Consider the following 15967-nt stretch of genomic DNA (forward strand, 5'->3'; position numbering starts at 1 on the left):
GTTGACCAAGACCCAAGTAAAATGCATCACTTGAAATTATCCTTCTATACTTTTTGTCACAATAAAAACAAAACAAAACAACTTTAGAACAATAGAAGCTTGGGTTAGCAACCAATACTACGGCCCATATCCCTTATTCTGGTCCTAGAACAAAACATGCGCTACGGCTCTTAAACTGCAAAGACAAAAGAACATACATAAAACTAAACCACTTGTTGTGGAGTTAGCCAACAGTGTGGCCATGCCCGCTTGTTTTCATTTGAGTTGCCTTCCTACCGCAGGCAACAAAACCACAATGACCTCACATCCTTGCACAATATGTGCGCGCAAACGCACAGAAACATGAACTCAACCTCGGAGCAGACAAGACGCCCACACGCAGCACCACAGACAGCGGATGCTTACAAGATGCCGCTTTCCGCAAGTATTTACGAGCACATGTGTGCTTTATTGCCTTCGCATGAGCGGCCTCCTCACGGATGACTTGAAAATCCACAATCACGCATCTCCGAAGTTGTGTTGGGCTGTAAAATTATTATTGTTATCGCACAGGGGTAATGTTTGCAATATGAGGAATACTAAAAAGACACAATTGTTGCCGTTTCGACAAAAAAAAAAAACTTGACGAGGAGAAACTTTTTGGAAAAACAAATCTTTTCACAGATGAAAACATCCTTTGACATGTTTGCTCAATGAAAGAAAAGACGCAACAATGATCAAAGATTGCCCACAACCACAAAACTGCTTTGACAATAATAGCTTGAATATATTTTGTCTTTTCTGTACCGTGCTCAAGGACTCCAGCTTTTAGCATTCTCTGCACTACAAAGATTTTTATCTAGCCTTCTTGTGTAGAAATTGCACTTCTACAGTAGTCAGGGACTAATTATCCTCCCTCACCCAAAGAATACCCTAAACACCTAACAAATTCTCTCAAAATAGTTTCCATACATGCAATTCTGCTTTTACATTTATTCTTCTACATACCATTAGTAAGGCATCGAACCAGCAAATATAACTGACCTACATCACTTCCACATTAAAATAACGTTAATTTTCAACACAACTCATCCTGGTCAGGGCGCGGGGTGCTGGAGCCTATCCCACCTGACTTCGGACGAAAGGCGGGCGAACCCACTACACCACAGGTGTCAAAGTGCCGGCCCAGGGGCCAAATCTGGCCCTCCGCATCATTTTGTTGCGGCCCGAGAAAGTAAATCATGAGTGCCGACTTTCTGTTTTAGGATCAAATTCAAATGATTATAGATGTACATTACATTTCCTGATTCTCCCCTTTTTAAAAACAATCATTGCAATTTTTTTAATACATTTTTTTCTTTTGTGTTTTTAGTGCATTTTGTAAAATCTAAAAATAAATATACAAATATTTTCCGTTTACCACTAAAAAAGATTTTGTTTCCATTAGAAGAAAAAAAACATGATTAAAAGACATTTTCCATTACTAAGAAAAAAAGCTCAAATAAACATTGCTTTAGATCTATAAAAATTGACTATTTAGGGCTTTTGATCCAGTTCTTTTAATCCAATTTTTTTTTTTAAATCTAGATATTAGATCTAAAATGGTCCGACCCACATGAAATGGCGTTGACGTTAATGCGGCCCGCGAACCAACTCGAGTTTGACACCCTTGCACTACACCATCGGGTGGCCATTAGAAAAACAGGTTTATGTTAAACCCAACAGCTACACATTTTACCAAGATAAGACATTCATCTAAGTTGATCATTTCGGTATAAATTACTTTTTAACACAATGGTATGCAGTGAGATTTGCAAATGCATAAACACAAGTACCTTGACTCAAAGGTTAGGCACCTCCCATCTCAGTGTGTTTTAATATTTATCTTTGGTAATCTTGTATCGACACATTGCTGAATCTGCTCAATTGATGAGCGACGCACAATGGTTCCGTCACAAAAAAGATATCGGTTTAGCATGGTTAAAACCCCGGCTGGAAATCCAACCAGCGTTCAAATGACAGAAGAGTCCGATCAAGCCGACATTAGTTCCCACAACACAAATGTGATATAATAGCATTGCATTACAGTGGCTCATAATAGCGAGTTAAGTGATGTTACGCACATGGGTAACCCCTCCCCCATAATCCTAAAACGCCATCCAGACCATTTAGAATGAATGACCATCTGGAAGGATGGAACAAAGAGCAGAATGTTGTTTGTTTATTCATTGTCTGCCATTGACAAAAATAGATCTCTGCTCCATTTAAACTATACAACGACCGAAATCCCTCCCTTTTCAAATGATTGGAAGTCACAGCAAAACAAATAAAAAGTGGCACATGATTGGACGCCTATCATTGCTAAGGGCAGGGAAAGAGTTAAATCTCTCCCGGAGAAGTAACAGTCCTATTTGCAATGTTAACCCTTTGACTGCCTAAAGCACATTTTTGCAAAAATTAAAAACAGTCTCATAACAGGCCAAAATAGCAAAAAATGCACCTCTCACCAGCTCGAAGAAATAATCAACCTCCGCAAAATAGCTGATTGAATGTAAACAAAAGACTAGAGCGGACTTTTTCCGGCTTGTAAATTCCAAAAAGTAACCATTTATCAATAAAAAACATTCATAATAAATACATGAATTAACTCAGCAAGATAATATTGCTATATTTGAATGGGAAATAGTCTCCACAACATCATAAAATTATGCAAAAGCAAATAAAACCTCCACATATTATCCATAAAATGCAATTCTTCAGAAGCAGAAATCCTCCCGACATAGACTAGCCAAAGGGTTAAATGACTTTGGCGACGACAAAAAAGGTAAACCCACCACCACAGCATCCCTACACTCGGCCCGTTGTAGCGCAACACCCCACTAATCTCTCAACGACTCCAGCATTTAGAGGGGAGGGGCCGGCGGCTAGGCACCTGTTTCATTAGCGCCATCCAGCTCTCCTTTCGCAACCCCCACCGCCCTTTTCCACTGCCTCATTTCTCCCACAAGTCTCCTTATTCAAATTTCCCTGCTGTCAGCCCACATTAGCAGATAGCCACAGTTTGCCTGTCAGCCTCCTTAATTGCTAGAGGTGCCTTCTTTTATGAGGTAACCCCGCGCCCCTCCCCTCGGCTCGTTTGCCAATTCCGCCGAGACGCACCTCCGAGGTAGCGCGTTGTAAACCAGAGCTCCCTTCAGCACACTTTCCTTTATTTTCTTCCTGCTCTCTCTTGGCCCTCTAACACCGCTGGCTGAGCAAAGCAATCTTTTGATCGATGACAACGCTCACACGTGGGCAGCAGCCGCAATGATGAAGAGCTAAAATAAACCGGGCCTAAAGTCAGTGGCACCTAACCCACTAACCAACTCTGCTTTCGACAGAAACAAAACTGGAAAAAAAGGAATAACCTTTCAGAGTGGGAGGAATAATGTCAGCAAAAGCAGCTTGCATATGTCAACGCAATCTGAAGATGACCTTGATGATTTTCTACAGCGTGTCTGTAATTTCCTGCGAGTACATTGAAGGAAAAAAACGGGTTTTATCAAGACCTTCAGAACAATACCGAAAGGATCTTTTCTGAAGTACCTTGACATGACAAAACACTATTTGTTAGGCTTGTGCTTTCCGACGAATTTGACATTTTAATCATACTTTTTAAACAGTTTATGCTAATAATTTAGGCAATTATAATCATTTCAGAAGGAAGTGAATCACGCTTTTGTTATGAAGGTAGGAGTCCCTTTTTTACTTTATTTATAAAACGAAGTTGGTCAATGCAAATTCAATCGTCCTTGTATTACAACTTGGCGACAACCTTGAATAGCGAACGTGATGTTTTAAGTATTTAAACATCAATGCGTAGCTTTGATGACATGTTTACTACTTTGTGTTGACATTGACAAGAAAGTAGCAGATCTTACACACAGCAAAACCTTGATTCATAATGGCTAATAGGTGACTAATGATTAGATTTTTTTACTATAAGTTGCTATTTTTCACCTAGCCGCTTATACTCACTCCATGATTCCAGGCTATGACTGCCCACTACCGATGTGCCCTTTGGCAAGCCACTGAATGCTAATATGTCCCCAGTAGTTTGGCTGGAGTGCCTTGTTTTTTTTTCTTTGGGGTTCTTTTTTGAACATCAAGCTTTGAACCTTTTTCCTACCTTTCTTTTATCTTTGGTATTTCTACCAGGTCGATTTCATGTCAACCAACTTTAAAAAAAAATCATCATTTTGTTCTACTTACTTGATAATACATCCTCAATATTCATGCTTCATTGGTGAAATGGCTCAAAAACACCATCAAAGGCAGAGTTTTTGTGTACAAGGTGATCAAAAGCGCTTTGTAATAAAATCCTCTGAGAGTTGGGCAAAAAGGTCAATCACAAATCCAGTTTAATGGAATCAACTCCAAAAGGCAAAGATGCAGACCAATAAAGTCTCCTGTGAGAGTCGATCACATTATAAAAGCAGTTGGAGCTCAACCAGACCGTTTCTGTGTCCAATATTCCAGAGGACAAGTTTAGGTTGGTTACCAAATCAAAGGATTACACTGGCCTGAACACTGTTGCCACTAATGGGTTTTAAAAGGCTTTGGCAGCGTCTAAAAGTACAGAAACTCTACGTTTCCCTAAAGAACATTGTGAGTTACAATTTGTTAGGGGGGTTTGGTTTGTTGAGAAGGGGATGAGCCTTAAGGAAACAGACAACACGGGCACACAGAAAACCCTTCGCCCCCAAATGAAAGCATTGCCCTGAAGAAAATGGAGGAAGACAGCCCTAAGGAATATCACAATACTCCAAGATAACGTAGATGATCCTTTTGAAAGATACAAGATTAGCTATGCATAGTGATGATGACAAAGGCCACCGAAAAAAAAAAAGTCTTTAACGACACTTCCTGCTCAGAGAACATTTGATAGTTCTCTACTTATTCTAAAATCCATTTAATATCAAACCTAAAATTCAGAATCCCTTTTGAAGCAGGTCATTTAGATCACTTTACCAACATAGCATTTTTGAAATAGCCTTTTTAAATAGTAACAGTATATGAGATCTGTTCATGTGATTTAAGAGTTCTCCATATTAAATAAAAATACAAACGTTCACAAAAATTAATCATTGGACAGAGACCAGGTTGAACTGGTTAGTCAACTCTTACTAGTCAACTGTTACTACAGTATTGTTAAGGCTGAAGTTGTTTTATACGTAGCGCAAAAATGACCATTGATTAGCATAATCTCTTAATCTTTCACTTATTTTTGATAAATCGACAAAAGAGATGAAAAAATTTCATACCAATTCCATTTCACAAAAAAAGAGGATGTTATATCAACTAGACAAGATAGACCAATTTGTTATGTTCTTTTAGTGGTTTGGTCAACAACATACAAAGTCAATGAATGACTGTTTTCCAAAGCAAAAACAGATGCGCGGAAATGTTATGTTGACTGAACGCAAATATAATCAGTCTCTCTTCGTTCTAGGTAACTGAAATGTGAGTGGTTTTACAGTTCAAATCCAGAAATTTAAAAGGAATTGGACAAGTTTAAAATGAGCAACGTGGCTCTTAATGTTCAAAATAGCTGTCATTTAATCTAATATATGTTAAGCATAATGATGAGTTGTATTATTCTTAGCATTACTGGCATTTCTTTTCAGGCCGATCCTTCACGGGCTACAGTAATATAGGTCAAATTTGTCAAAGCGGGCCAGTACGCTGCACTGACAGTTTATTGGCCGCGTCGCATTTCACAGACGAAACCGTGTGCCAAGTTGACGGTCCTTCGCTCGGAGGTGAGAATTGCAGCTACCGACTGGCTCTGTGAGCGTTTGCGTGGACTGAAAAAGAAACAGGGTCATTGCTTTCCCAACCAGCGCCGCCGCAGACTGCGCCTCTCGCCCTGGGATGCCTGCCCGTACATTAAGATGTGGTTTGGAACCTCTCACAGAAACACAGCAAGTAGAGGCTGGATGAGAGGGATTGGGTTTACGGCGTAAACCGCAGAGCCACAGTCTGAGTCCTTCCCTGCCTTCCTGTAGCCCCCCTCCACCCTTACTACACACAGAGCTGCTGGTGGTCACAAGATCACGGAAAAGAGGCTAGAAAGACTGATAATGACAGAACGACGGCTTTTAGCTTTAAAAAAAGAAGCCCAAAACATTTGGATTTCCACCTGAATGGCTCTGAAGAATTTGGAGTAAATTTAAATTTGCATGCTTAATCTACTTCCACAGTGCGGGACCATGAATGTCAAAACACCGTCAGGGGTGTGTGTGGTTGAGGCATGGAGATGAGGGTTAGGCAAATGAGCGAGTCCTTAATTGATACTTCATGCAGCTAGAGGACCCGTGTTTATGTATTTCAGTCAGCTCAAAAGCCCTCTACCTAACTTGATTGACGCAAATTAAAAGCTAGGTTCATCTCTCAGGGAAGGAAAAAAAACATTCTGCCTTAGGGGTAGAATGGCTGTGACATCAAAAACAACTCATGTGTACCCTTAGCACTTGACTTACTGATTGAAAGTGGAAAAAGGGGAACTCAAGGAGTCTCTAAGGGGGTACAAATTGCAGAATGTCATGTTTTGGGGGGGTTTCTTTGTTGCATTTATCATTGGTTTATGACATTTTTAGGCCTGAAACAGTGAGATGGAATACCACGTGGCAAATAATATCATTTTTTGATGCTCAGGAATGGGGTGGGCAACCTTCCAAAATCTAGGAGCACTTTAAACGGGCAATGCAGACAGTGTCAATTTTTTTTTGTCTTTTGGTCAAACCTGATTGCCAGATTTACCAGCAGCGAGACCACTTTTCTCTACATTCATTCATTCTCAATAGCAATTGTCCTCATTAGGAGGTCGCAGGCGAGCTGGGACCTTTTCCAAATGACGTTGGGCAATAGTTGGAGTACAACCTGAAGTGGTTGCCAGCTAAATTCAGGGCACGGAAAAACAACCAGTCAATGAATAGGGTATCGTCTTCAATAATCTAATAAGTGCAAAGTGCACCAAGGCCAAAAAAAGGAGCCTACATGGCCAGGCTTTTTTGGATAACAACTGCCTTTTGTAGTCCAAAGACTGCGGGAAACAACTGTAAAAGGACAATCAACCTTCTGCTCACTCTTCAGGTGCTAAAATCAAATTACTGTGGGCATTCCGAGATGACCAAGCATGGACAAAAATCTGTCAATAAGAACCATATATTTATTTTGTCATTTATTGTACAGCTTTCACACTTGGAATTTGTGTTGCCATAAAAGGGTGGGGCCTTTTCCGTTTAATTACATGAACATTAGCGAATGGGAGTGTAGTTAACAGTTATTAGCAGGTTAGCAATGCCCCGAGGCTTGGGTTGAGAATTTGGTATATGTTGGATGGATAAATAGCTGTGCATGTTTATTTTGTTGTTTGTTTAAAAAAGCAATTGAAAGTGCATTGACTGTTTTCTCTTTTGCAGGCATTCTAATACTTGTTAGCATGTTCAGATTAGCAGGAATAACATTGCATTGGCAGACAAAGCAAAGTTGCTCAAAAAATTTACAGTTTTTACACAATCTTACTACTGCTATAATGATCATTTACTGCCATAGACGTCTAATCCACTCTAATTGGGAGGCTTGGTGGCAAATATTCGATCGATTCCCATCAACGGCACTGAAACATGATCATTCAATGCCAAGCATCCTGTTTAAAATGAATGAGATTTCTATTGTCATTTATGGCAATAAATGCTTTCATCATAATTTACATATTATTTCACTACCATTGCCTGTGATAACCCCCTACGCCATGTCAATTAGTGGCAGTGAATGATTGTGTTTTAGTGCCATTGACAACAATGAATGTCCAAATGATTTTCACAATTGGAAATGTGTCCATCACTGTCCATAACAATAAACGACTTGACCTTGTCTACGTTCTGGGAATTCATAATAAAAACACAAAATCCCACAATGCAAAACATATAGAAAAATATATGTTAAAAAGCCACAATAGACTATCACAAAGACAGAACCTTGATAGGCGAGGGACAACTTTTTACATATTATTTCACTACCATTGCCTGTGATAACCCCCTACACCATTTCAATTAGTGGCAGTGAATGATTGTGTTTTAGTGCCATTGAAGACAATAAATGTCCAAATGATTTTCACAATTGGAAATGTGTCCATCACTGTCCATAATAATGAACGACTTGACCTTCCTTGTCTACGGACTTAGAATTAATAGTAAAAACACAATATCCCACAATGCAAAACATATAGAAAAATATATGTTAAAAAGCCACAATAGACTATCACAAAAACAGAACCTTGATAGGCAAGGGACAACTTAGACACCTTGTTGGACATTGCTATCAGTATTAATCCAGCGTTTTTGACATCCTATGAATGGGGGCGACTACAATGATACTTGAATGTGTCAACAAGGTGAGTTGACTCACTTTCCTCTCAGCAATTTGAGCAAAAGGCCAAACACACGGGCTCTCCATCGCTCTTCTACACAAAAATACACTACAGTAGTACAAAATAGAATATATAGTGCAATGCAGTGTGGAATTAAAGCTCCATGCTTGCGGTGAGAAAGGCATCAGAGTCTCCAAAGTTCTCCTGACTCGTTCACCGGTCTGTAGATAACAAATGAGCCTGACCTTTATCGTTCACATTAAAAAATAATAATAACAATAACAATAAGACTACCCGGAAATGGAGCATCGGTCCGATTGCGTTTAATGGACAGTGACACTTCCTACTCACCGGTGCTCGGTTCTGGGGGAACATTCTGCCGGCGAACGTGCGTCTCCTTACGGTTATTGTCCTTCTTGTCCCCCGGCGAGACGGAACAGCTTAGTCGATGAATACGATGAGGGCTTGAGAGTGTTTTTTAGCAGCACATTTGGGCAAGAAAGCCGTTGTTAAGGCTGCTTCATACCTCCTCGCCTTCCTTTGTTCTGGCTACCGCGGCTCTCCTGGAGCAGCGCCGCCCCGCTCTCGACGCGTGAGGCCGGGGCAGGAGGAGCAAGGATCGGTCCCTCTTTGGAAGCCTTCCTCGGGGGTCCCTCTCCACTCAAGTCTCTGGAAACTTGGAGGATATGTCCGAGCGCTCGTACGCTGTCGGTTGGCCTCTCTCTCTCCCTCTCTCTCTCTTTCTTTCTTGGCGTAGAGGAGGAGGAGGAGGAGCGGCTCGCAGACGGACGGACACACAACAGCAGCACATTGAAAGCTGCCGCAGCCTCTTTTGTCTCCCTCGTTGGCCTGCAATCCTTTCACACAACACTCCCTCACCCTCTCTCCCCCTCTCCCCCGTCCTCAATGGGACATAACATGAGTTCTTAAAGAAAGGAGGGGTGCGGGGCCTAAACAACCCCCCAAAGCTCGCACACACATCCGTAGTTAGTGGTAAATACTACGTCGACGCTACTACTCATGCAATTCAATATGGCCGTTTCGCCCAAAAAGTGGAACTTTTTTTTACTGAATGGGGTCGACGCGATCGCAATTTAGATCCATCGGCGTAATTAAAAACACGTTTATTTAAAAAGGGGGACGACGAGGCTCCGTGGGATTGTTCTCAGTAGTGATTGAATGAAAATCTCCACGTGGGGCTCGGCGACGGAGCTGGCACCGCCAGCCAATGAGAGTCGGGGGATCCCACGTGGGCTTGGCTGTCCTGTCGTTGATTGGAGCGTGGGGTTCTCACACGTCAATCAATCGGGAAATGAAGGAAGCGCTTGAGTTTAACCCCTTGTTGGCAGCGAAGGGGTGGTGCTTAGTGGTGTGGTGTGCTTGTATATGGAGATTTGGTGGTTTTCCGCTTTTTTTTCTCGCCGCAAGCAGAACATCTTCCATTTTGTCCTCGTTGGCGCGGAGATAAAACCGAAAGATGGGCGTCCTCATCATCATCGCCGCCCTCCCCTTCCTTGTGTTTTGCTAATCACCACCTCAAGGGAAGGATTGGAAAGGCCCACCGGTGATAATGGAGCAACAACGCGCGCGCACGCACACACACACACGGGGGCGCGCACGCACACACACACGGGCGCGCGTGATGTCTTCATTGTTACAGCCGAGGACACGGGAATTATCCCAGCCAAGAAGGAAATAAAATGTATAAAATTGGTATTCTGGTGGCAAGACCCCTTTAGCGGGGCTCATAATTAGAGGGAGAGATATTGAAAAAGCAATTTCTGACGGTGGAAATCACAACCTGCCAGAGGTGGAGTTGGGAAATATAGATGTGTGTGCGCGCGCGTGTGTGTGTGTGCGTGTGTGTGTGTGGTTCCAACTTTGTGTGTGAGAGAGGGAGGGGGAGGAAGAAGAGAATAAAGGATGAAGGACAGCAGGGGGGATGCTGAGAAAGACGAGTCGGGGGGTGGGGGTGGGGGGTGGTCCTATTGCACATCATTGATGAAAAAATGTGTGTGTGCAGATGTGCTTGGTGTGTGTGTGTGTGTGTGTGTGTGTGTGTGGCTGAGGGAAAGGAAGAAGAGAGGCGAGGCGATTGTGGATGGAAAGGATGGAAGAGAGGACACATTTTATTGCCATTTTTTCTATTCCCCTGCTGAATTTTAATGTACAACATCTCCAAATGCGGCAGTGCATCTATTAGAACGGGGGTGTCAAACTCACTTTGGTTGGCGGGCAGCATTTATGCCAACTAGATCTCATATGGGCCAGAGAAGTTGATTTTTTTTGGCCCAAAAAGTTCACTCACTGGTCGGCATTGACGGCGTTAGACCTCAATGGTACTGAAAGAAGCCACAGCCAGTTTAAGTGGATATAATTATTTTCGGTGGCAGGCGATGATCAGTTAAGTTTGTGTCATTTTAGGGTAATTACAGGTCACCTTCTTTAAATTTTGGATCATTTCCGGTTGTGGGGGATTTCCAGGTTGTTTCCTGCTCAATGGTTGCATTTCGCTGATCTGCGCGTATATCCAAGTGGCTTCCTGTCGGTTTTGGGACGTTTTAAGGTTCTGTGTTAACTCATTCGCTGTCACTGACTGAAGAACTAATATGTCCGCAGATAAGAAATTGAGCAAAGGTCAGTAGTGTACGGATTTCATCAAACAACTCACTAAATTCTGGTTTTACGGTGCTCTTGTCAAAAAAATAAAAGCATTTGATTCTGTATATACAGTATGGATGAGCTACAAAATGCCTGTCCGACAGAATAAGCCAGCGGGCCGGATCTAGGACCCCTAGCGGTCCGCCTCCGGCCCACTAGCCGTACGTTTGACATCCCGGTATTAGAATAAAGCAGGGTTGATTAGACACAGAAAAAAAATTAAACGTTCAGAGTCAAAGACCCTCACCACGCAGTGACCTGTCAAAACAGACAGACACATTCTTTTTTAAAAAAAAAATAATGGGCCCTGATGAATTTGAGTGTGTTTTAAGAGAGAATATAATAAGAAGCATAGAGTCACATACATTTTGGCCGGGAGCCACATGCGGCTCGAGAGCCTCGGGTTCGCCACCCCTGGAATAAAGTCAAAGAGGAGGAATGTGGCGCATGGGAAGTGGATTAATGTGGCCTATGACCGGTGGGGTGCATGGGAAAGCTTGGATGGTAAGGGTGCCGGCCGGGGTGGGGGCAAAAATAATAAAGATAATAGGAAAAGATAACTGAAGGACACACACACAGTCTATTGCTATTGGCAGGTTAGATGAAGGTGTGTGTGTTGGCTGGGCGCCAGTGTGTAAATAACTTCTCTGCTCCACAAAAGCCACAGGACATCAAAGTGGAGCCAACAATGGCAAAAGGAGTTTGGGGGTTTTAGGCATCCCGTGTGAGATGGGAAAGGGCCGTAGGTCTTTGCGACGCGTGGACACGGGGTGCGAGTAAACACATGCTCACCCGCATGCTGGGCAAAACAATGAAAGGGAGGAGTTGCAAGAGGAGAGGCCTGCATACTTTCATAATCACAACTTGAAGCGTAGGAATGCGGGGAGCAAACGGGGAGGCTTTGAAGGAGGCCACAGATGACTTCATCGAGTGGGATCGGAACAATAAACATGACACTGTCGTGCTGGGATTGGATGAGGGGGTTTTGACTTTTGACGACTCGGTGAGTCCACCCAGGATCGCGCCGTCATCGACGTGCAGACCAGTTGCGAAAGTAAAATTGCTCGGTGGCAGGCCGTTCTATGTGAATAGGGTGTGGAAAATTACCTCTTGAGATAATTTTGTGTTTCCTGATAAAACTTTGATGAGAATGACTTTATTTTGAAAATACAGTGGTACCTCTACTTACAAATGTTTCAGTTTACGGAAACCTTTATTATGCAAAGGACTGTTCCAATATATGAAAAAAGAGCCAAGATACAAAATGTCAATATATTCCCTGTATCGATTATTTTATTTTGAAATGGTCACGCTAGCATTGTCTTGCTTGACAATCTCCCTACACTCCGCCGGCATTCTATTGGCTGGGCGCCAGTGTGTAAATAACTTCTAAGTTACAAACGCTAAGATACAACATGTCAATACATTCCCTGTATCGATTATTTTATTTTGAAATTGTCACGCTAGCATTGTGTCCTGCTTGACAATCTCCCTACACTCCGCCGGCATCCTATTGGCTGTCTTGGACTTGGGTTGGACTACTTTAGCAACGACATGCTTGGTACCAATTCCAAACCGCGGTATCCACAATCTCCATTTAGCTCCAGTGGCCCGGTTTCAAACGCCACAGAGTCACACATTATAAAGCTGCTCGAGTGTCTACGTTGCACTTTGTCGTCATCCTTTAAGGCAGGGTCAAGAATGGCAGCGAGACAAGGCCGCAGCGCTATTCCGTGGCAGCCCTCCCCCACAGCCATTACTAATCCAACCCTCCCCCATCCACTTCACCCCACCAACGCTGCCCCTCATCAGACAAGCTGGGTGTCGGAGCAGAGACGGCACAGTGATTTATTGGTCCCAGATCCTCGGGGGCACGACCTCAACCCCACCCCGGCCTTATGTAAGCTGCTACACACTCACATCATGCGGCATCCTCCCCCAGCCAACTCCCGCTGTACGGCCCCTTGGGGAAAAGAAGGGGGTAATGACCCACATCAGCAGCAGACTCGCACACACACACATGCAGGCAAATACAAATAAATACCCCCCAATGTCACACATACACACATGCGTGCCCGCATGAAACAGATGCATTTACGCCCACGGCCATGTGAATGAGGGTCCTCAGGAATTCCGGTTCGATAGCGCCCTAACATTGTTTAGCACGCTTCAGAGTCTTTTGCGGTAAGAAGGAAAATGCATTGATTTTTATGAGGATGAAGATGTTGACTTTCATCCTGCTTCCTTTTTTTCCGGGAGAAATAAGTTCATGATCACAAAAGATGAGATTAACTTTTTCTTTCTTTGGCAAAACGGCGACACGCCGTCTTTAAACGGATGCGCGGAACGTTTGTTTGGCCTTGGACGTCAAAACTCTCAATGATTATTTCTTTTAATGAACTCTGGTTGACGTTTTGCTTGGACCTTCTGTATATCTTTTGTCCAATTTCTATTTTATTTTGGAGGAGCCAGTTGAAAATTTAGCAAAATTGACCTAACCCCTTCCTCTGCTGCCCCCTGCTGTTCTGCTTCAGTGCTGCTCTTTCAAACTGCTACTACTTTGTCAATTATTTCTTGTCGATGTGCGGCTTTGCATTGTGCAAGGTAGTAGAACTCCAAATTTTCTCAAGCATATATTTACCCAGGGCTACCTATTTGCATGAATTCATTTTAGTATGAATGAATTTAAATGTGCAGACATGACCCAATGTGGAGATTTTTTTACAGCATATCAGACGTTAAGATAAAATTGATCTTTTCTAAGTGCATAACTTACCAGTAAGTGCTCTTAATGCAACGAGCACTCGAGAACACACTGGAGCGTGTTGCGTTCAGGTATAACTTAAAACAAGAGGATAAATAAGTTTCCTGCTTGAGGCTGCCACTTAAATTCAAGTTTTTGGACATGCAGGTTTTAGACATGGCTATTTCAGACTTTTTTTGTAGTTTGAATCATTAATGTGATTAAGTAAAACGGTCTTTGGGGTAAATTACAGCATTTGCTTGGAAATACACTATGTACTAGTGACAAGCTGATTAAAAGAGACAAATTGATTCGAATATGTATATGTTATTCAAAAAGTGGAAAATGTAGAGCCACAAGTTACCAAGTTTGGTTGCAAAAGTGAAGTCTTAAAAAAAAAAAGTTAAGCAGTTGTGGCCAAAAAAAGCAATGTTGGCTCACACATTAAAAAGACCAGAGAATTTTAATGTAGAACTGAATCAATGCAAACATGTGGTTTCTGCATGTGACTGTTAAATTGCAAATAGTGACTATTGTTAGGCAGCTCTGGAATTTATTATTGAGAATGGGTTTAAAACAGCAATAACATTGCTGTAAAAAAAGAGAGTTGCTTCTTAAACAGTATCAAATGGCGAAGGCTTGAATTTTATGTTATGTCGATCAAAGCACTATCTTGGAATTATTAAAAAAAGGCTTTTACTAATTTTAATAAACACTTAAAGCATTTTACCAGCTGTTCCCCCTATGAAATTGGTGGTTTGGGATTTACGAATTTGGAGTCCATTAATCAAAACTTGGCTATAACCAAGATAATCTGGATAGCTATTGTTAAAATAACCTAATTCTTCTTGGCAAACTGCGGCCGTCTCTTTGTGCTCTGCGATTGGGTGACCACCAGTTCGCCCCCGCGACCCTTGTGAGGATAAGCGGTGCAGAAAATGATTGAACAAAATGTCCTTTCCTTCATTTCTCTCAGACTTTTAGGTGTGGTTTTGTGGTTTCAGCTTGATTGCTGGCCAGGAACTCCTGCAGCCACATGAAGTGGCCTGACTTTTTTTGCAGACACTTGATCATGTACTGGGTGGGTGCATGTGTGAAATGTGTTGACAACGTGTGGGTTAAAGTAGTGCACAAGTGGTAATACACTTGTGACCCCTCCCTGTTGCGTTATGTTGAACATTCATTAAAAAGAAATCCGACAGTGCGAGAATTTCAAACAGAGCCGTTATTCACATGAATAGTTGTCGGGGCCAAAAACAGCTTGAAAAGTTACACAGTACATATTTGGAAGGGGCTTCGACTCTTAATCAATCTCCCCAAAAATTTGGGGAGTTTTTGGAAGGCTCCAGTTGGCTGACAAGGATTTATACACGCCCACTTGTTTGGTTTTTGGAGCTTATTACATCAACATGCCGCTTGACCTGACTCATCTAAATTCAGTTTGGAATGCTCGATGGTGATTGAATTGAGATTTATTACTTTTGAAAGAAATAGTGCAAGGAAATTCAGGTTTAAGATGTTTTTTTTAATGGGGCATCTGAATGAGGTTATCTATGGAAGAGGTTTTAGGGCCACTGAAGAAAAATAAAGGTGGTCAAGATTCTAAATTTAAGACAGAATTCAGATTATAAAAACAGATTTTGAACTTTACATTATAATACTTTAAGGAATTCTGACTACTATTTAAAAAAAAGTGGTCAAGATTCTGACAGTTGGAGAAGAGTGGGATCCATAAAAATAAAAGATATTTTAAAATCAAAGTATTTTTCATGAAATGAGAAATTATATTAAATGAGACAAGGGTATTTTTTTTAAATGGGATGCACATGTTAATTAAACTACTTTTATTAAGTTTTTAAGACGCCTTGTGGTGAAGAGTTATGTTAAGGGTTGTATTTCTCCCAAGTTAACATGCTTAAAATTTATGCGTCATTAAAAACAAAAGCAAAAATAGAAATTATACATTTGTGAATAAAAGTGTGAATTTTTAGTTAAAAATGTACATTTTACAAAAAGTAAAAAGCTTAAAACTAAAGTGTGATGTTAAACTATGATGCTATAAAATGTAACTATATAAAGAAAATGGATGTGTGATGGTTACTTTTATCATGTGAATTAAATCAAAACATCCTCACCAGCTCTTTAGTCCACAAGAGGGAGTCAATGGCTTC

The 15967-nt window shown here is 41.7% G+C and overlaps 1 protein-coding gene across 7 annotated transcripts in view; it reads right to left on the reverse strand.

The window, feature by feature from the left end:
- Positions 1-9541, reverse strand: part of tle2a (TLE family member 2, transcriptional corepressor a) — a 55722-nt gene extending 46181 nt beyond the window's left edge. For 5 of the 7 annotated variants that reach the window (XM_077607017.1, XM_077607016.1, XM_077607015.1 and 2 more), the window contains exon 1: positions 8744-9541. In XM_077607017.1, the coding sequence (XP_077463143.1) occupies positions 8744-8767 (24 nt within the window). In that variant the 5' untranslated portion in view covers positions 8768-9541. The remainder of the gene's footprint in view (positions 1-8743) is intronic. The other 2 variants (XM_077607011.1, XM_077607012.1) reach the window with 2 other exon arrangements.
- Positions 9542-15967: the final 6426 nt, after the last annotated feature.

Source organism: Stigmatopora argus, chromosome 8 (genome assembly GCF_051989625.1).
Source record: "Stigmatopora argus isolate UIUO_Sarg chromosome 8, RoL_Sarg_1.0, whole genome shotgun sequence".
In the NCBI taxonomy this organism is placed as follows: Eukaryota; Metazoa; Chordata; class Actinopteri; order Syngnathiformes; family Syngnathidae; genus Stigmatopora; species Stigmatopora argus.